Raw genomic sequence first — 21,418 nt, 5'->3', positions numbered from 1 at the left:
AATTCGTCGAATCCCCTTGATATAAGGGAGGTATGTAGTGACAATGGTGGTTCAAAAATTGCTTTTGATCGTATGTGATTTAGAGGTACAACATTCTTGCGTGCTTTTGAATAATCCTGTTAAAATTTCTGACTCTGGCACTGAATTACTCTTGTGCCTTCTGGTTCTAACTTCTAGAGCCAAACTAATCGACTGTTTATTTTCAGATACTAACGTTTTTACCAAAACATGTAACAACTTGTTGAAAAATAAGCTCCAACACTTAAAAATGTTTTTCAGCACCTAGTGTTTAAAAGCTACTTAAATTCAGCTAAGCGAGACATACTCTAAAATCGTTCTAACTGTAAGTTATTTGGTGCTATTCGACAATTCAGTAATGACAGGGAAACGAAGTTACTAACAGTATTTCATGAAATGCTTATGCATAAGGTCCTGAATTAGACAGCCCATACAACAAATTACTGTAGCAGCGTTATGTATAGACTTAAGTGAATCAATTGAATAAAGCTAGTTCAACATACATTCTGATGTAGCTAACTGCCAAGTGCCAACATGTGATTCATAATCGGATAAGAACGAAATGTTAGATTTTGCTTTGTAAATGAGAAATGTACTACAAGAAGTATCCGATGTAAGAGAGTGGGGCCCAATTTCCGTCATACAAATAGGGGCCAAGCTACAATATTACGTATGGGTTCAAACAAATTTAGTGGCTTTTGCTTACATCTTTTATTTGTATTAGAAATCTATTAACTATGTACAAAATATAAAATCGTGAACCAAATAACTAAAATGAGTTGTGGTTTCAGTGGCAAGTTCAGAATTCATAAACTATAAATCATAGTCCCGCCTCTGCATACTATTCAATCTAGACTTGTTTAGAGTCTAATATCACCATCATCATCATTATCATTTTCCTTTAGGTATTATAAATTTGAAATCATCCGATTCAACTAATTTTGATTTGCATTGGGTGTTGGGCTTTAAAGACATGGGCTTTAAAGATGAGTGTAGTGTGAATTAAGAAATGATGGGAAAATAAAATGGAGGGAAATGTAATTCAAACAAAAATTTAAGCGTTACAAAAAGCATTTGTGGCACTTTGTCCCGTTGGTGAAATAAATCACTTTCGCGTTTATATATGTAATCACCTCTTCTAACTCTTAAAGAGTTGACAAGAGTGACTCCCCTCGCGCTGTCGTCGTCGCTGCGCGAAATTTTAATTAATAAAAATCGCAAGCTTGTTTATTCCCAACGGTAATAACTGGTATTACCGAACTGGAAAATTTCGAACAACTGAAACTTTGCTTTTTTTGTCCCCTCTCTGATCTTCTGCATTCTGCATATTTTTCAAACCAAAAAACGTAACTTCCAAATAAGGATTTTGTCACCATTTGAAGTTAGCGAAGTTTTGCGGTTGATCGTTAGGCGCTATCGTTATAGCTTTTCCGTTCTATCCTAAGAGAAATTAATCCATTAACCTTGGCAACGGTAAGGGGATTAGATTTCTTAAGGACATACAAGAAACTTGTGGGCTCGTAAATTTTCTATCTCATCTAATTTCTGTCTTTAACGTTGACTTGGTTTTTACAAAACAGAAACTGGTTTTAGGAAATTTCTGGAAAGTTACTGATTTTTGTAAATTACTGGTTTTAATAAATTACTCGTAACTTACTGGTTTAAATAAATTAATGCTTTGAGCACTTAGAGATGGGTAGGTCCACTAAGAGTTTAAAGCTTTCCCTATCAAGAGGTTATTTATTTCTAAAACTTAAACCCGAATCCTCTGATCAAAAATGACGATCTCAACCATGTCATCATACTCCCCAGTGGTCCAAAATCATTCTTGTGATTACAATGCTGTGGTTCTAAAAATGAAGAGTCATTCTTGATGATACTTGCATTTTTCATTGACAAACACTACATACAATTGTAGCTTAGGAAAAGGCTTCATTTTTTATGGTTCATCAACAATTACAACACCAGACTAGTTGCATGGAGAAACAAATTTGCCAGAGAGGAGCACATAATGCCAAAGGAAAACAAACATTCCCCCCTAGTTCAAGTGGTCCCTCCTTAATTAAGTTCATGCAGAAAACCATGGAAAAGACAACTTTGGAGCAAATACAGACAAATTGGAGAAAGAACTTACCATGAACAGCCACAACTATGGATAATTGTAAGAATTATATATACCACATAAGAGGCTGCCAATAGGAAAAGGATAAAATAGGAGAAATGAAAACAAGAAAGAAAAAAGTGAACTTTTTAACAGTTAGAAAAGGCAGAGGATCCATTAGATACAAACTTTTAGCTATTCATTTTATTCCTTGATTAATTAAATACTTTCCTGCAATTGCGGTGTTTTATCTTAAAATACGTGTAATTCTTTGTAGTTAAGTAATTTAATGGAGTGAATATATACATTAATTAATCATAATTAAGTGATGTTATTGTATATTCATACATATGGCATGTATCTATTTTTTTGGGTGTAAACACCCGATGTTGGTAAGTTGGATTAGTTTTTTTCTCCCCTCTAGAACTGCTGGTTTAAGATTCTTGTGTTCAATTCGATAACAAACACAAAAAGAAAGGAAGTAGAGGATTCTCACAAATGGAATGCTCAAGTCAGTCCTTGTACTTTTTTCTAATAACATTAAAGGTGATAAATTTGTACGGAATACATCATCCAACAATGGGCATTTGGTCTAGTGGTATGATTCTCGCTTAGGGTGCGAGAGGTCCCGAGTTCAATTCTCGGAATGCCCCTTTCTTTTTTCTTTTTTTTTCCTTTTTCTGTTTCTTGTTTCCAACTTATGCAGACGTCGATGCTGATCCTTTAATCCAAAGAAAATGAACATAGATTTTTTGTTCTTCCAATTCTCCTGTATTCCGAATTTCTCTTAGTTAAAAAAACTCAAAACATGTGGTCCAATTATGTTCTTCTTATTTATTTTCCTATTACATAGGATAATATTAATAGGATGAAGGGAAAGTACAGTAAGAACCAAACCAATGCCTATTATGTAAATGATACCCATTTGATACCGCTAGACTATATGCCTCGATAACAATCATGAATGCATATTCAGCATCGTATTAATAGTCTAATCAAAGGAGAGCAGAACTGGACTGAAAAAGTGCCCAACTTCAATAATAATATCTATAGATGTTGCTATACAAAATCAGCACATAATGTAAAGTGAAATAAATGGCTCAAAATTAAGATGCTGCTTGGAGTGACCAAAGCAGCATTTCTGAAATAGAGAAATTTGCTTTGACAAAGTTTGGATAAAAAACATTGACATTGCATACTCGGCATCATATTCGCCGTCTAATCTGCAGAGAGCAACAGCTGAAACATAAAGAGGACTCCTTCCCCCCAGAAATAATGCTAATGGCTAATAAAACAGTCAGGTGCATATCTTTCAAGTTCACCTAGCAATATCACTGCACACTTTCTGATAAGCTCAGAAGCAGTCGCTTCATCATGTTCATGCAAACCAGAAGCTGATCTCTGAAGTGCTTAAAGTCAAGATGCAGTTGATCAAAGAATAGTACCACAAATGTCCGGCTTTTTAACAAAATAAGTAGATTTCATTCATTCAGCATCCAGAAGATGCAAAAACATTACAAAAACAACAGATCCTGTACAATTTCAGATGACTCCTAGAAAAAATTTAAGGAGCTTACAAAATCCAAGAGAGAGTCAATACTATTTACAGTACATAGTCTGCTCCAAGCAAAAAGATTCATCTAAATTCTAGCCTTCAACAAGTGAACTGGAGTTGAAATTCCATCAAAGCAGCACGCGTTTCTTTCTTTCCAAATGCACCATATCGTCTCCACAGGTTGATGATGGATTTTCCAACTCTCCATTTTGCACATGCTTCAAAAGCTTCTTTCAGTACCACATTTGTCCAGTTTTAACTGAGAAGCCCTGGAGACTATCATTTTGTAGCAAAAAAATGTAGCAAGATTTTTAATTCACAGTTGCAGTTTGTGATTGTGAATTGTGATTGAGAAAGAAAATTAGCCATATGATGATATGTTTGCTTGGGAAGGAACATTTTTGGGTAGCACCATACAATCTTTGACTTATCATTGGCAAAATACTCTGATCTGGTCCAAATATGCAGTACATCTTGAAAGCTCTGGAATTTACCAAAATTGTTGGTACACCAGACTGTCAAAACATCACAGAGTTGATCTTCATATTCTGACACTAGCTTCAATGTTCTGCAAGAATATCACTAAGTTTTCAAGATAAATTTTCAAGACGGCCAAGAGTCTTTGACCTAGGAACTAAGTTCAATGTAACATATTCGAGAAGAACTTCCTAGTACGGATATTACTAAAGGACTAAAGTAATCTGAAGTAGATCATTCAAATAGAGCCCCCTCCAGCATCCAATTTTTTCATATAAAGAATCAGGCAGTTTAATTGGGAAATAGTAACATTGGAGTAAGTGCTCCGCGATCTAGGCGAGTCGAGAAGAGTTTAAAAACTAAAATGTAGTACTCAAACTACAGCAACCCACTCCAGGGGAGATTAACATTTTAAGGTTTCTCGTACACTAAGTTAAAGACTAGCAATGGACCTCGCAATAATTCTTTTGACTCAGCCACTATATATGCAGCATGATTGTATAAAGATAAGATCGTACCTTCTTACTTCATGATTATAATCAGTATCTCTTCAAACAAGTAAACTAACGAATTAGTGTCAAATAGATATTCACTCCCTTCATTCAGAATTGAATGAATAATGGATTTAAATGCTTCATGTCAGATTCAGAATTTTCTTGGATATTCATACATTTGGACATCATGTTCCGAAATGTTACTGAACCCAAACCCAACAATTGACAGTAAACGGAAAAAGCCGAGAAATGCAACAAAATGTCACCTGGCAACGAAAAATATCAGGGCAGTTTTATAAGAATGGTAATTATTTGATACGCTAAATAAAAGCTTGTACATCAGCTTCGGTACATATATTATTTGGAAAACTATTACATAATTTGAGGCTAACTCGTGCTCAGAAACCATCATGTCAAAGAATTAACTTACAAATAAGAATTTTGAAAGCATTGATCAACCAGGGAAAAAACCAAAAGCTAAAGAGAAAGCAACTTAACCAAACAAAAACAGAAATGGAAAGAGATACTTGACTAATACAATGATCAATCAAGCGTCAGAAAACTTCGCCGGAAAATAAAATGCACCTATGTTTATGATCACTGATTCAGATGAATAATCAATCACAGATTCACAAAGCAATGTATTACTTGACTAATTTTGTGAGGAGAAGGCAATGAAATATATAAGTGGTTGTTCTTCTTTTATTTTCTGAAAAGCACCAAACATTAGCCACATTCAGTACAAATTTTGAAATTCATCACTGGAGATACAATTGAACTCATCGCAACGAAATAAAAGGCAGAAGAGGAGGAAAATACCTCTTATCTATGTTTGTCAAACCCTGCACTTCCCTAGTTTTGCCAACAAAGATTTCTTCTACCCTCCTGCATGATCTCAAATGCAAGTTTATATCTTTCTAAAGATGCTGTTCCTGCCTCAATGTAATTCTTTGCTTCTTCTCTTAAGCTCCACAACATCAATGCCTTATAATCTTGAGTAGCACCCCCTGAATCGACATCCCGTAGTATACCATATTTTGCATCCTTTGTCCAACGATGTAAGATATAACGAGATGGAAGCTCCCTTATGTTCATTATCTGGAATACTTTCAAGGCATGTCTACACAGTACACCTTCAAACTCAAACATTTTACAACTGCAACTGACATTAAGATTTGAGGCATTAAAGGCAATTGTGTTCCTCTCATCTCCATTCCCACACTTCTGCACCAGATACCTACTAATAGCACCTTCAACATTTATCTTAATTCCAACATAGCTATAGCACTCCAAAAGCTCTTTCTGAAACACTTTGAACATGGTAATAGTGTAAAGCCTTCTACACTGGTCTTCTATAGGGTCCTTCGTATGCAGAACTGCTTGCAAATTGAATGAGTTAAAATCCTCTTTTCTTTCCTCTTCACGACGTTGCTCAAGGGCTTTTTCATACCGTATAAGGAATTCACTAAGTGGTGTTTGAGATGTCAATATGGTGCCAAAATATGATTTCAAGCTTCCGTCCATTGGAATGCCAGCAAAGAATGCGCCCCTAATGTATAATGGCACCCAACTCTTGCGCATCCTATACATCTCCTTTAACCATGTGTTCTCTCTCAAATTATATTTGTTAATAAGAACATTCCATGCTGCTTCAAACTCATTAGCTGTCTGGCTCTGGAAAATGCAAGTTTCGTACTCATACTTAAATTCAGGATTCATCGAGAGTAATTCACCAATGTTTTCCAGCTCCTTAGCCACAACTTGCCATGCAGAAAAACGATGATGTGCTCCCGGGAAAACTTGAGCAATCGAATGTTGAATGGCCCTGTCTTGATCAGCGACTATAGAGACAGGTCGACGCCCTGACATTGCCCGCAGCCATGCTTGAAACACCCAAGTAAATGACTCTTCGGACTCTTCAGCAATTAAGGCACAACCAAGAAGTACCGGTTGCCTGTGGTGATTTATCCCAATGAATGAAGCAAGTGGCAATGAGTAACTACCCTTTCTATAGGTTGTGTCTAAAACAATTGCATCCCCAAACTGAGTACACGCAAATCTAGACCGGGCATCAGCCCAGAATACACTCATGGCTCTACCGTTATGCATTTCCACCGCATAGAAAAATCCCATATCTTCTGCTTGCCGAGCTTGAAAATAGTCGAAAAGCTCATTGTACCAATCACTCCCAATTTCACTCTCTCTACTTCTAGTAACAAGGCTAAGCCCTCCATTCAATTCAACTAAATCCATATTCTCCAATCCATTACTTGCTTCTTCTTTAAATCCTTTCGAAGCTCTCTCACTAGCATCACTGGGAGGTCCAAGTTCATGGTTATGTTCATTTTGACAACGATCAACCAACCACCTCCCCGTTTCTCGTCTTTGTATCCTCATAAACGCCCCACAACCCACTCTCGACGGATGCTGATGCCCTTCTTTCGAGCAAACAAATCTCCTCGAGGTAATCGACCCATCATTTTTAGACCTAAATAACTGACCAATCCTAACTTTAAACCCTGTATTCGCAGCATAAGTATGATAAAACTCATAAGCTTCACCAGCAGTAACAAATTCCAACCCTTTATAAGGTTCTTCGCCTCTATTTTCCCCATCATTGTTTTCCCTTTTAAGCCTCTTAAAATCAAGAACCCCAGATGGTCCATCTTCATCAATTGACCTAAGTCCTTTCCTAGTTGATACAATACAAGACTTTAAAATTTTTGGGGTTGGGGCAATTTTTCTTTGAATTCTTGATGTACAAATCTCACCTGATTGTTCAAGTTCATGATTATGTTCTTTCTTGATATTAGCAAGAACCCATTTACCAGAATCGATACGTTGAACTCTTATAAAAGCCGGACAACCCGTTCTTGAAGTAGTTTGAAACCCTTCTTTTGAACAAACATATCTTCTTGAAACAACGGAACCATCAATTCTTGACCTGTAGAGTTGACCAATACGGATTTTGAATCCAATTTTTGTTGCATAGAGATTGTAAAACTCTTGTGCTTCTTCAGGGGTATTGAATTCTAACCCAATGTTTGGTTCAAGTTTTGAATCATCTTCTTCATTAACATCTATGTTGTGGTTGTTTTTTGGGATAGTTGGTTTTGGTTTTATTGTCATTGTATTGGCTATGTCTTCTCTACTCATAATAGCAATGTCTTTTGCATTATAGATTTGATTTTAGAGAGATTTGGAGAGGGGGGTTTTTGTTCCCCTCTATGACGTCCGCTATCGGTTCACTTGTTCTATGTTTTTTTTAATGTTTTTGCTGTTTATCTACTTTTGAGAAAATGTATACACTATAGCCCATAACCTTTTGACTATTTTGCAATTGCGTGTTGCTAAGAAAATTTGTTTTGTTCTTCGTTAACAAAACAGAATGTTTTTTTTTTTTTTTTTTTTTTTTGTGGCACAATGCCAAAATACTAAAAAGTTCTGAGATCATTTATAAGCTACATTATTTATATCTGCTGTGAACAAAACTTCATTTCCTTAATTGTCTTATCCCATAAGCAAATTTTCTACATGTTTATGATCTTCATTTGGTAGAAGGTCGGCGCACTTGTTTGCCTCTCTACAAAATGTGTCGCGTTGTTGACTTTCAATATGTATATGTAATGTTCAATAATTGCATGTAGAGGATGAAGTTGTATGTCATCTAACAAAACAAATGCTATGTACTTTTCTTTGAGGCATCATTTATTTGCATCTAATGAATTCCTTTTTTATATAGAAAAGATATTTATAATCATTTCATTTCTTGTATTATTTTTCACAATGTTAGCAGTTACAACTACCCACCATCATATAATTTTTTTAATACTTTATTGATAAATTATTAAAGATTAATTAGTACTATATTTTTAGATTTTATATATTTTTAATAATAAATGACACTATAGAAAGTATTTTTGAAAAAATACTATTTGCTTCCTGTAATAAATGAAAAATAAAACCCAACCCAAAACCGTAAACCCGAAACAAACCCCCTATGCTCATAATTTTCTTTTTTTTTAAAAAAAAAAAAAAGAAGGAAAAAAGGAAGTTTTGAAAAAAAGAAACCTCCAGACTGTATTCGTGAAGACAGAGTGTTTTCTCGGTCTACAAACTGAAATTCCCATTCTTGATCTTCACAATTGTCATCTTTACAGAAGAAGCAAAATGAGTGTAATAGATATACTGACACGTGTAGACACAATATGTAAGAAATACGACAAGTACGACATCGACAAACAAAAAGATTCCAACATCTCCGGCGACGACGCTTTTGCTCGTCTCTACTCTTCAGTTGAATCCGACATCGAATCTGCTCTTCAGGTTTAAACTAAAGATTCAAGATTCACTTTTTAAAGATTCTTTTTTGTTTGTGTGTGTGTGCGTTTTTAGGGTTTAATTGAGAATTTGAAAGATCTTTACAGAAAGCGGAAACAGCAGCTAATGAGAAGAATAGAGCATCTGTTGTGGCGATCAATGCGGAGATTAGGAGAACTAAAGCTAAGTTACTTGAGGAAGTTCCGAAATTGCAGAGATTGGCTGTGAAGAAGGTGTGTGTGTGTGTGTGTGTGTTTTTTTTTTTTTTTTTGATTTAGCTTATTTGTGTTTTGTAATTATGTTGAAATTAGCTGATGGGTTGTTTATTGTACTCGGATTTGTTTTATTCTTTTAAAATGTTCTGTTAGTCTTTAGCGGGGATGAGATCATACCAGCACTAACGCACCGGATCCCATCAGAACTCCGAAGTTAAGGGTGCTTGGGTGAGAGTAGTACCAGGGGTGATTCCCCAGGAAGTACTCGTGTTGCATCCCTCCTTCCTAGACCCTACTTGTGGGATTACACTAGGTATGTTGTTATTAGTCTTTAGTGGTTATGTTAATTTGGTTGATTGGTTCGGGATTTTGATGAAAAGCAAGATAAAGTACTGAGTTGGGAGGAGAGGAGGGTGTGTAAAAAATTGTACTTTTGGATTTGTAAGTTATTGATATGTGGGTTTTACAAACCATAGGTGGTCATAAGTACGGAGAAAAGAGGAGCTTTGCATAGATTGATAATTAGGGGACAAGTAATCTATCTATGATGATAAATCCAAAAACTGTACTTTCGGATTTATTTTTTGCTTGATTTGGTTCTGTAATCATGTTGAAATTACCTGATGGGTTATATTGTACTTGGATTTTGTTGTGGTGTTTTTTTAATCTGTTCTGTTAGTCTTTAGTGGTTGTGTTAATTTGGTTGATTTGCTCTGGAATTTGATGAAAAGTAAGATGGAAAGAGTTGGGGGGAGGCGTAGGAGAAGTGTGTGTAAAGTTGTACCTTTGGATTTGTAAGTGAGTGATATGTGAGTTTTGAAAACTATAGGTGATCATAACTATGGAGAAATGAGGAGGGTTGCATAGATTGATAATTAGCAGAAAAGTAATTTACCTATGATGAACTCTAAGGATGTTGAATTGGTTGGAACGTGCCTACATAGATGTGTTTGAATAATGGGTAATGGATATATAGGATTCATATAGCCAGTGTTGTCAGAGGCGCGCTTAAGCCCTGAAGCGAGGCTCAAAACATGTTGAGCACTTCGCCTCGCTTTATGTGCGCTTCAGTGTCATCATCAAGGCTCTAAGACATTTTTCCTTGCCAATAAGCCTCTCTTGAAGAGGTGACACTAGATAATTGCTATTTCACTTTATTGTAATGTTTTTACAATTTCTTTGTCCATATATTTGTTATTCACGCTTATTATTATTAGTTATAATAAGCGTGAATAACAAATATATGGACAAAGAAATATTTTTTTATTTTTTATTTTTTTAATCAAAAAAACATTACAATAAAGTGAAATAGCAATTATCTAGTGTCACCTCTTCAAGAGAGGCTTATTGGCAAGGAAGTTTATATATATATGGGTCTTGCTAGCAGCTAACCTACTACATGAAGGTAGTAGGTTAGCAATGTACTCACTTTTTATTTCTCCAAAATGCCTTTTTTATTTTTTATCAAAGCATTAAAATTAGGGACGTTTCTATCATTTCATAGGGAAAACCCAATTCCTTTCTTTTTCCCACCCAAACTTCCGCCATCAAATTTCTGTGGTGAAAGCAGATCCATTAGATTTGGCTTCCAAAAGGTTTTGAAACTTTCTTCTCCATTTGATTTCCGGTGAACTCCACTACTCTAGTTTTTTTTTTTTCTTTCTCTCTTTTTTTTTTTTTCCCTCTCTGCCCTTTATTTCCGTTTTTCTTAGTATACAACTTCACCTTTTGGATGATATAAATGTAGGTTGTTACAAATTACAATATGTAGTGCTAGAAATTCACAATACTACTGTCATTCAGCGGAACTTCATAAGAATCACCACTATTGGCTTCAATTTCTGACTAGTAGTGAATCTCATGCCTAAACTGGTTGGGTTAGCAGAAAAAAGAAGCATCTTTTTGGAGAAAGATGGACTGTTTGGACAAAATATGTGAGAAGAGATCTGGTGGTATATTCTTTCCTGAAAGAGAATGATTTCGTGTAAATTTCTACGAGTGAAATATTTTTCTTTAGATGTGGAAGAAGGGAATAAGAAAGGCAAAAGAACAGTAATGGAGAAAGGCAAAATATCTTAATATGGTGTTTTTTGGAATTTTTATTTCCAATCCAGGGATATGTTGAGATTCAAGAGTATACAAAAAAAAAAATTACAATTGGTCATGCAATTATCTTACTTAAGTCTTGAGGAAGAGAGATTATATCTATGAGAGCGCGCGCGCGAGAGAGAGAGAGAGAGAGAGAGAGAGAGAGCGTGAGAGAGATGAAGATGATGCTGCATTGGGCTGCTGGCTTGGCATTTGCAGCTTGAGGCCGTCAAGCTTATGAGAAAGAGTCAAAGGGAGTGGAAGAGTTTGAGACAAGAATGGAAATAGAGCACAAAGAAGTAAAGTTGAGTGTTTGAACAAGGGGAAACAAAAACCCAGTTACTCAAAAGAGACTCGGGAACTTTAATATTGAACAGCCGTAGTAGTTTCAAAAAAAATAAAAATTGAACAGCCGTAGTACAAAAGAAAAACTTTGGGGAAGAAAATAAATAGGGTCCTTTTTATTGCAAGGAAATTTATGAAAACTTAGATCCTCATTACTCTTATTTGACTAAGCGGCAGGCTAAGTTGCGCGGACTCTTCATTTTTGCTGCCGCACCCGTCTCAACGCAGTGCGGGTGTGGGATACGTCTCGGATACGGTCAACCAACTTCGGATACTTTGACCGGAGTCCATGGACAAATTTGGGGAAAAATTGAGATTTTGATTTCTCAAAATGATAGATAAAACAGAATTAAGACATGGGAAATGGCATACCTTCAATATTATAGTCCGTTTGTCTCATATTTGGTGCTTCATGTTTCAGACCAAACAGAGACAAGCAAGAATTCAAGGGGTTGTGTTCTGAGTTCTGACTTCTGGTAGACAGTAGCAACGATTTGTAATGAGAATTGGTGGAAGACCTTGAATGGCTTTCTTTTTCTCTTTTGAGGGGAAAAACCAGAGAGCTTGAAAGAAGAAGTTGGGGTTGTTATAGCTCTATTTTTATAATTTGAATTTTCTTAGCCGAATCCCTGCACCCGTATCCATATCTGGATCCGCACCCTCAAATCTTAAAATTTAGATTTTGCTGTATCGGTTACCCGCATCCTAGTCCGAGCAACTTAGGCGGCAGGAAGAGACGAGATTTGCGAAATTAGCTAATAAATTTAGATAGCCAGTATGCCGTTTTTATCCTTTATTCAGAATGTTAAAATTTGTTCTTCTGATTCTTCAGAATAACTTGATCTATGAGATTGATGAATTATACCCTGAATATGTCCCCTTGGCAGTCAATTTCTTTTCTTGCTTATGTTTCCTGGGCCCTGGGGTCGATTGAAGCTACATAAACATTTGCATATACATTATATAGCTTCCAGGAGATTTTGTATTGTGACTTATAATCAATTGTTTTTCTGATTTCATGTTCATGCTACTTAAAAGTAGCTGAAGATAATTAGGAAGGTACTGAGCAAAGTGACTTAAGTATGGGAGTGAGTGATAAAATGCCAAATCGCTGGATTAAGACGTACTGAACCAATGGTACTCCATCAGATTGAGGGATTAATAGTTTGAGAGCTTCCGTTTGTATATCCAGAAATAATTAGATAGATAGAGGTGAGGATACACCCCCTCCCAAAACAAACTAAGAAGCTTTTGATTGTATTTGATTATTTGACCAGAAAATTTTGTGACTCATCTGGAGATGGTTGGGGTAGACATTACCAAAATGAGGTTGTGGATGCTGATGTTCTGGTGATCTAGCCTCACACATGTTTCTTAACCTAGTCATTGCAGCACATTTCCTTTGTAGGGTGCATAAGGACTGGGGTGAAAACTTGGATTATTCTACCTCTACTTATTAATGCTAGAGCATTTGTCTTTATGAGCCTGTGCTGCCTCAGTTGACTGGCGTGGCCAAGTTATTAACCTTAATCTGCAAAACTGGTGTTTGCAGCTTGCTTCATTTATATAGTATACAAGGACACAAGGGCAAGGACGGGCTAATGTAGCTCAGAATGCTTTGGTTGTTGACACTTTGAACTCTGTTCATCTTTAGTTACTTGATAACTAATATCTCTTTCAATCTTCACTACTTTGCTGCTCTCCCGCCTCACCAAAAGAGTAAATCTGTGTTTATACGGTAATCTGCGGTAGTAAATAGTTGCCTTGGTACTAAAACTCCCCCAATTTCAGGTCAAAGGTCTTTCGGGTGAAGAACTTGCTGCCCGTAATGATTTGGTTCTTGCACTGCCAGATAGAATAAATTCCATACCAGATGGCTCTGCAGCTCCACCCAAGCAATCTGGGGGATGGAGAGCTTCAGGTTCTCGCACGGAAATTAAATTTGATTCAGGTGATTGATAATTTCTGCCATTTGACTGATTTTCCTGTAAGTTGTTCTCTGCATGTGTATTCAGTGTTGTCAAGGGCGAAAAGCGCCCAAGGTCTGCTGGGGCTCTAAGCGTGCCACAATTAAAGCACGAGTTTCAGGAGAGAAAGACGCAATGAAGAAATAAATAGAAGTATTTATTTAGTGCAAGGGAATGTAATTACAAACACAAACCAAAAATAACTGAAAAAACTACATTTTTATGTAGTAAAACATGTACATTAAGTTCAAAATCCAACTTAATATTTTGTTTAGATGCAAAGATGCAGTTTTAAGTTTCTAATGCAGCTTAAGTGACTAGTTTTCCTATATTGAAGGTCTTATTCCTTTTCCTAAGAAGTAACATATTCACTCATAACATTTCTTTAACAATTAATGTATCTCTTTTTCAGTTATAATTATTGTTCTGTACCACCCTCTTCAAGATAGAGCCTATAGCCGACAAGACGCACACCTGTGCTAAAGCGCTTTCTAAACGCGAACCACCTAGCCTGAGCTTCACCTAGCTTAAGGGTTTTAATTGTGCCTAAAATGAGCCTTAACAACACAATTTATGATGAAATAAAAGTATCTTTTAATCCATCATCATTCTTGTAGGTTAGAGTTGATTATTAGATTACTTACAGAGTGTACTTGGATTACAGATGGACAATTTGACAACGAATATTTTCAACAAACCGAAGAGTCAAGTCAATTCAGGGGAGAGTATGAAATGCGGAAAATGAGACAGGCATGTGCTCTTTTGGGTAGTTTATCATGAAATTCTTTGAATGAGGCTTTTCCCCCCTTAATAGAGGTTATGTTTGCACTTCTTTGCTGCTTCCTGGACTATGTTTAAGATTTAGTTTGCACGTCACTCAGGACCAAGGTTTGGAGGTCATAGGCGAAGGCTTGGAAACTTTGAAAAACATGGCCGGCGATATGAACGAGGTTTGCTGCATTTATGGTTTCTATTTTTTATCATTCCAATTGACATAGGCACTAAAGATATCGTGCAATGCTTGCAGGAGTTGGATAGACAAGTTCCTCTGATGGATGAGATTGACACAAAGGTTGGTAACTTAACTGGTTTATGTAATACATGATATGGAAAGAATTACAGTTAATTGATATGGTTTGACTTCTCAATAGGTGGACAGGGCAACCTCGGACTTGAAGAATACCAACGTTAGGCTTAAGCATACTGTTAACCAGGTAAACTGAATTACCGCTGTCTTCAGCTGCCGTAAGTGATCTGCACACAAGGATTACTCATGAGCTTTGTTTGTCAAACTTTGGTTGTTTCCAGCTGAGATCTAGTCGCAACTTTTGCATCGACATCATTTTGTTGTGCATTATTCTTGGAATTGCAGCCTATTTGTACAAGTGAGTTTCCAGATTATGTCTTGTCCTTTTCTTTTTGTTTCATTATTTCATCTTATGTTGTCAGCACGTCATTTACATGTAATGTATTGATCCTTTTTCATAGTTACTACTAGTATAAATATTCTAGCTAACTGGTGACTCTCATCAATTGCAGTGTCTTGAAGAAGTAAAACTCCGCTAAAGTGCCTGTTGGATCGACTTGTATGTTGGCCTTCACGCTCCGTTTAGTTTTTTCTGTGTGTGCATGTAAAACAAGTTAATATTGGTGATTAATTAAGCCTAGCATATTCTGCTTGCTTGTGTGTTTAACTTGTTCGAGATTGAGGTGTAGTTATTGTTGCTTTCTATCTTGCTTGTGTGTTTAACTAGTTCGAGATTGAGATGTAGTTGTTGTTGTTTATTTTCCAAGTAATGCCAATTGAACGAGATTGTCATTTTACTCGCTGCCTTCATGTTCTGTATATTTAAGTGTTCTACATTTTCAGCCATTTGGAAACTTTCGGGAAGAAGTCTTTGAAATATTTTATTGGAAAAGTACTGTGTATACGTCTCGACTTTTTGAAGACTTGATCAATGCATTTGACAGAATTTGAAAACATATTTTTCCCATATATTAAAGTACATCTATTAGTTAATTTTCCAAACTTTTACTTAAAATTTATAAAAAGAAATCAGCGACATACCCAATGTAATCTCATAAGTGAGTTTTAGTAAGGTAGAGCGTATGCAGACCTTATACCTTAGGAGGTAGAGAGCCTATTCCGATAGACCCTCGGTGCAAGGAGAAAAAAAACATTTCAAAGTCGGCTGGAAAAAGAAATAACGGAAGTGAAGAAGCCATGATAAAATACTACGGAAAGCTTAGCAACACATTCTGAAAAATGAACAATAAACTACAAAAAAATAATGCGACAATAAAAGTATAAGAAATAATAGATTGTAACAGCAATCAAAAGAATAGAAACTATAAAAAAAAAAAAAAAAAAAAAATGCGACAATCAAAGTATAAGAAATAATAGATGGTAATAGCAATCAAAAGACAAGAAACTACAGAGTAATATTACGATCCGAGGCAGAGATTTATATACAAAGTTAAAATTATTTTTTATGAATATATAGTAGATGTGGAACCCCGTTGACTTATTCGTGTGTTTAATTCTTTATATTTTTGAAATTCCTTAGTAAAAATTCTGGCTCCGCTCCGCCACTGGTTACGGCTACTAGTGTGGAAGGATAAGGGAGACAACGATCTATTACTGACTAACTTTCTACCCGTATCCATATCTTCCATGACTTAAGGTCATGTCCTCGAAAAGCTGAAATTGCGTCATGTCATGTCTAAATAATTTTATAAAAAGAAATACGTTGAAATAATTCAGAGCAACTTTTTTCGAGAGAGAATTACGTTTAAAAAGATTGAAGGATCGTGAATAAAAAAGTTAGCTAAAGTTTTACAAAGGCTTAAGGCATGTGCAGCCCCCTAAACTTGTTCTTTTTTTTTTTTCATTTTGGCACCTCAACTAAGTGTTGTTCTCATTGAATCCCTAAACTTGGCATCAAGTGTGTCAATCAAACACAATCCAACTTACATAACATATATGGTGAGTTTCATTTTCTTTAGCCTTGCGCGTGAACATCAATCTCATCCTACGAAAATTCAATCAATTAAAACCCTTCAAGCATTTTAATTATACATATCATTAAAATATGTGTATAATGATCTTTTTTCAAGAGCCAAGCAATTCAGCCAACCGGAAATTGAAGATCAGCTTTTTGTGATTGATTTTGAAGTTTTTTGGGATTCTGGAATAACATAATAGGATGATGTTGCTTAATATTTTGGCTTCTTATTTTCTAGTTTTGGTTTCTTATTTTTCAGTTTTCAGTTTTAGTTTCCAATTTTGTAATTTGATTAGTTTAAGTGGTGGTTCTTCACTTGTATAACACAGTAGCACACTAATTTCTTATCTGATGTGTATAACTAAAATGGGTGCGGCATTTTAATTGGTTAAATTTTTCACGTAGGATGCGATTGACATTCTATGTAAGTTGGATTGTGTTTGATAGACACAGTTAAGACCAAGTTTAGGGTTTTAATAGGAACAAAACTTAGTTGAGGTGTTAAAATGGAAAAAAGGGACAAGTATAAGGGGCTGTATATGCATTAAGCCTTAGTATGTAATCCTGGGCTAAAAATTATTCATTTATTATCCAACTATACAACAAGCCCGTCTAGCTCAGTTGGTAGAGCGCAAGGCTCTTAACCTTGTGGTCGTGGGTTCGAGCCCCACGGTGGGCGTTACCGATATTTTTGTACTTTTCTCTTTTAGCTAAAGAATACAATAGACGAAAACTATCTATATAAATTTTTAATATTATTATTCTACTTATTATTAAGGATAATTTCAAGGACATTCATTTACATTTGGCTTCATAAAACTAATTTTTGCTTTTTGGTAATTGCGGAGAACAATTTTATTTTACATTTTGCATGTATGCAAAAAAATGCAATCAAGATAAAAGATCCGTTAATGAAGCTACATTCTTGCTAATTGCTGATAGTTATTTGAGGTGGATGTTGGTTTTTACATATTCTATGAGACACATCATATCATTCACTTTGTGATTCAAATAATGTCTTAATATATACTTTGTGTATATCAAAACTAGGAGAAATTTATTTTACATAATAAATGAAACATTCTAACAACAGTGTGACCCTTATGTGATGCTTTAAGGATAAAATACTGAAAATTAACCAAGGAGAAGAGAAACCCACATGGTTAGAAGTTATAAGAAAGTCCAATTTAATTATAAATAATAGAGTAACTGAAAAATTGGTATGGTGTAATTTTTTTGAAATAATTTGTTGAACTAGACCCATCGACACCCCTAGTACTCAGCGTGCAAATAATGTTAAAGTATAAAATTTCAAATTTAAAAGATTATCACGCTAAAACATATTCGATAATGTTTGTTACGTTGGGCTAAGTCACTCTTAACATGATATATACATTCAACCCTATAACACTGATTGCTTTAGGTTGATTTATAGGTTTTTTCGAAAAGACTTCACATCATAAACATATCTTTATAATTTTATAAGAAAAATTAATCAATTTTCAATGTAAAACTTTGCTTGCATATCCATTACGTTTGCTACAAACATATTTTAAATCTTTTTCTTGGAGCTTAAAACTCATGAAATTTGCTTTTATGAAATCTAACTTCGAAATTTATCTTATTTTAACTTCTTCTTTTCTTATAAATGCAATCTTTTCTTTTTCGAGGTACAAATGAAATCTACAAATGTATTCTATATATGGTAGCATTGGATCCCATAGATTGTTTAGCAAGACAGCCCATGTGTTGGTTAGTCCCATAAAACAACGGAGATGTTTTCCTTCTGGGGAACGTGCCTTGTGTTTGGTCACTGTTTTATGTAATTGAAAAAGCCATCTGCCTTTTTCCCAAAAAAAAAAAAAACCCACCATGGATTAATTATGGAAAACACGAAACGAAAAGAAAAAAGAACTCATAGATTAATTACTCTTTCAGATCTCGATTTGGAGAATTCAAATATAATGGAGTTTGTGCAAAACTATTCCAGATTTAATTATTTTTGTCATCAAATTTACTTTGCAAGAATTAAACTTTAAAAAGAAGAAGGTTTTGAGCCATTCTAATCCCAGATGGTGGCCAAATTCGGAATTTTGAGGAATAATCTATGATTTTTTGAAGGAAAAAAAAAGGAGTATTATCTTCAAGTTTCAACTTAAAATAATACTTGCAATAGATTTTTTTAACTAGGAACAAAAAAAATCTTGAACGACAAATTAAACCACATCTAGTTATAACAAGAAGTTATAAAACATTAGTATAATATAAGACGATACCTTAATCAAATGACAAATCTCGTCCCCAAACAATAATTATTACTACAATATAAGATTTTGCGTGCATAGGGGAGTGAAGAAAGGAATCTATGCGAAGTAATATTCGTACGTGGTCGGATATTATAATCAAATCTCATCCCATGCACACACTATCATATCCTTAATCATAGGTCTCAGTCCGAGCCTCGAAAATAAAATAAAAAATCGTGCTATGAAGAGCTTCATCCTTCAATGGACTTTAAGATGGGTCAATTAGTCAGAGTCCCAAATCAGGGAGGAAATCAATAATCTCATCCTCCCGTAGCCCCAAGTCGATAATCAGCTTAATTACTAACTTACATAAATATACAAGGGGAATTTTGGGAACATATATCCTTACGTGTAATGATACGTTAATTAGAGTTTAAGTCATCTACACAGTTAATATAAAGAACTTTTATGCAATCAGATCACTGGTGGAAAACATGTTCTCTTTGAAACACTGGAAACTTTCTAATTTTTCCGTATGAAAGTACTACCCACTAATTCAATCAAAATATCTGTGGGACTGAACCTTTTTTAGTGGAAAAATAATGATTTGTTAGTAGTGAAATATTTTTGTGTAAACATCAAATGCTATATCTAGAGGAAGAAAGAATAATTCAGTTTGCAGTAGGATCCGAGTGCATGGAGCCAAAAGCTAGCTAGCAGTTGAATTATGTATTGAATATTGTGAGCTCATCATAATACCATATTGTGTAATAATGTCAACTACGTTCCTTATTTTAATAGTGGATTATGCTAGTGCAAGGACCACTTTAATTGAGCTGCATGCAATTGTTTTATATTGGTGAAACAAAGGATTGAAGAGAAAATGAACTCCCATCAAAGATTGCAGTGGAATGATAAGTATATCATCTTCTCGGTCTTAATCAATTGTATTGTCTTGGGTTCAATTTGAGCCCTGAGAAAGGAATTACCTTTTGTAGAGAGCATTTTATCAAAATTAGTTGAATGTCAAAATAAACACAGTACACCGAGTAGGAAACAAAAAATTAACGGATAATTTGAACTAGGCAAGTGCAATATATTGGTATTTGAGTTTGTCTCCTGTAAGTTGCAATTCTTCTCATGTCAATATGATGAAAAAAATATATTTTAAAAAATATATCGATCAAAATTCATATAATTTGAATCTCGAGAAGCAAAAAATATCATATAAATTGAGATGGAGGGTGTATGAGTTAATTAAATGTTGCAACCACAGAAGAGTTTGAAAAAATGGAGTGCAAGTTATTCCTTGCAATCCATTATTTATTCGAAAGTTCAAACTGTTCTATCAATATATTAGAGTACATTTCTCAAAGGCTATGATGGGTACTAGACTACGTACTGTAGTAGAATTAGGTTTTTGTATTTGCTTGACTAATTTTCAAAGGTACAACTACAAGAATCACAACTTGATTGACGAAATGGGATGCGACAAACGTCTTAAATCAAATCATTTCAACAAAATAAAATAAAATTGGAGACTAGTCATGTAATATCTGTCACGTCCAGCGAAAAGGAAGAATTAAAAGATTGAAAATGTGCATTAAAATTAGTTCTGCTTGAATTTTTGAGACGAGCTATGGGCCATACATAATATTTTGCTAAATCTAATTCAATCATGCGAGCTATGGGCCATACATAATATTTTGCTAAATCTAATTCAATCATGCGAGTATATAAAACACCCAAATATCTGATGTCACAATTATTTATTTCAAATCTGGTATAATTCTGCAGTTAGAAAAGATGATGAACTTGCCAACCAGGAAGCCAGAAAAAGCAAGTGCTGACAAATTTAAAAGAAGTTGTTATTTTCAAAAGTGCTATCATATATAAAATGAAATTGTATTCTGAAAATGATAGCTAACAAATTTGACTGTTTTTTGTGATTATTTCTTTCTTGTAAAAAATGTGTATATGAACTTAAAATTTCTTCACATGTTCCTCTCGTACGTGTTCCAACTTTATGTCGTCCAGCTAATGAAAAATTGCCTTTCAATAGTCGATCGTAACCATCGACAACCCAATCGACGTCTACCATAGGCTTGGCGAGTTGTCTTTCTAGATTTTCTGAAGGTAATGCTAGGGCCTTTGAAAACATTATATAGAGCTATATATGGTGTCTAAACTTTTTCGCTTTATATTCAGATTATCAAGTAATTAGAACGAAGAAAAATAAAAAGATACGTAGTTTTTTAGTTTATCCATCCAGTGTTGAAACTAATGTCAGATTAATTTAAATTCGTGCCACGTATAATCCATACTGGAAGAAGTGCTCCCTGCTAAAGAAAATTAATTTTCAAAGTTCAGATCCAAAACCTCTTTAGGGAACTATTTTGTGATATGAAAATTAAAGCACAGGATTCTAAAAGCATGCACTTATGTATCAACAATATTTTCTCTTATACGCTTTAATTTGTTTCACAGTTGTATACTATTGGTATATAATTATTACTCGATTTGTTGAGTCCTCACATAGATGGTGAGTGTTTATTTGGTCTCTTTGTCTGATTTTAGGTAATTCTTA

At 34.8% G+C, this 21,418-nt stretch overlaps 2 protein-coding genes, 2 non-coding genes and 1 pseudogene across 5 annotated transcripts; 4 read left to right on the top strand and 1 right to left on the bottom strand.

Annotated features, from left to right (window-relative positions):
- Positions 1–2,700: 2,700 nt before the first annotated feature.
- Positions 2,701–2,772, top strand: TRNAP-AGG (transfer RNA proline (anticodon AGG)). Its single transcript has one exon. It is a non-coding gene; the product is annotated as a tRNA-Pro (tRNA).
- Positions 2,773–3,558: 786 nt separating this feature from the next.
- On the bottom strand, positions 3,559–7,958 carry LOC132049519 (protein FAR1-RELATED SEQUENCE 7-like). 2 transcript variants are annotated; one of them, XR_009413104.1, is made up of 3 exons: positions 5,465–7,958; positions 4,207–4,242; positions 3,559–4,173 (listed from the first exon to the last, which is right to left on the bottom strand). XR_009413104.1 is itself a non-coding variant. In XM_059440359.1 (2 exons), the coding sequence occupies exon 1, from the start codon at positions 7,799–7,801 to the stop codon at positions 5,498–5,500; it is 2,304 nt and encodes a 767-aa protein (XP_059296342.1). In that variant the 5' UTR covers positions 7,802–7,956; the 3' UTR covers positions 3,559–4,242; positions 5,465–5,497. The 2 variants fall into 2 exon arrangements, 1 of the variants encoding a protein (XP_059296342.1); XM_059440359.1 differs by having other exon boundaries at positions 3,559–4,242; positions 5,465–7,956.
- Positions 7,959–8,712: 754 nt separating this feature from the next.
- LOC132049518 (syntaxin-71-like) lies at positions 8,713–15,404 on the top strand. Its single transcript, XM_059440358.1, has 9 exons — positions 8,713–8,971; positions 9,073–9,198; positions 13,405–13,564; positions 14,245–14,330; positions 14,462–14,530; positions 14,608–14,652; positions 14,732–14,794; positions 14,889–14,965; positions 15,120–15,404. The coding sequence occupies exons 1-9, from the start codon at positions 8,816–8,818 to the stop codon at positions 15,133–15,135; spliced, it is 798 nt and encodes a 265-aa protein (XP_059296341.1). The 5' UTR covers positions 8,713–8,815; the 3' UTR covers positions 15,136–15,404.
- On the top strand, positions 9,344–9,459 carry LOC132051261 (5S ribosomal RNA; annotated as a pseudogene).
- A 1,787-nt stretch (positions 15,405–17,191) lies between the features above and the next one.
- On the top strand, positions 17,192–17,264 carry TRNAK-CUU (transfer RNA lysine (anticodon CUU)). The gene has a single exon. It is a non-coding gene; the product is annotated as a tRNA-Lys (tRNA).
- Positions 17,265–21,418: the final 4,154 nt, after the last annotated feature.

This window comes from Lycium ferocissimum, chromosome 3 (assembly GCF_029784015.1).
Source record: "Lycium ferocissimum isolate CSIRO_LF1 chromosome 3, AGI_CSIRO_Lferr_CH_V1, whole genome shotgun sequence".
Classification (NCBI taxonomy): domain Eukaryota; kingdom Viridiplantae; phylum Streptophyta; class Magnoliopsida; order Solanales; family Solanaceae; genus Lycium; species Lycium ferocissimum.
The sequence above is the reverse complement of the archived record's forward strand: the minus strand, read 5'-3'. Positions and strand labels throughout refer to the sequence as shown.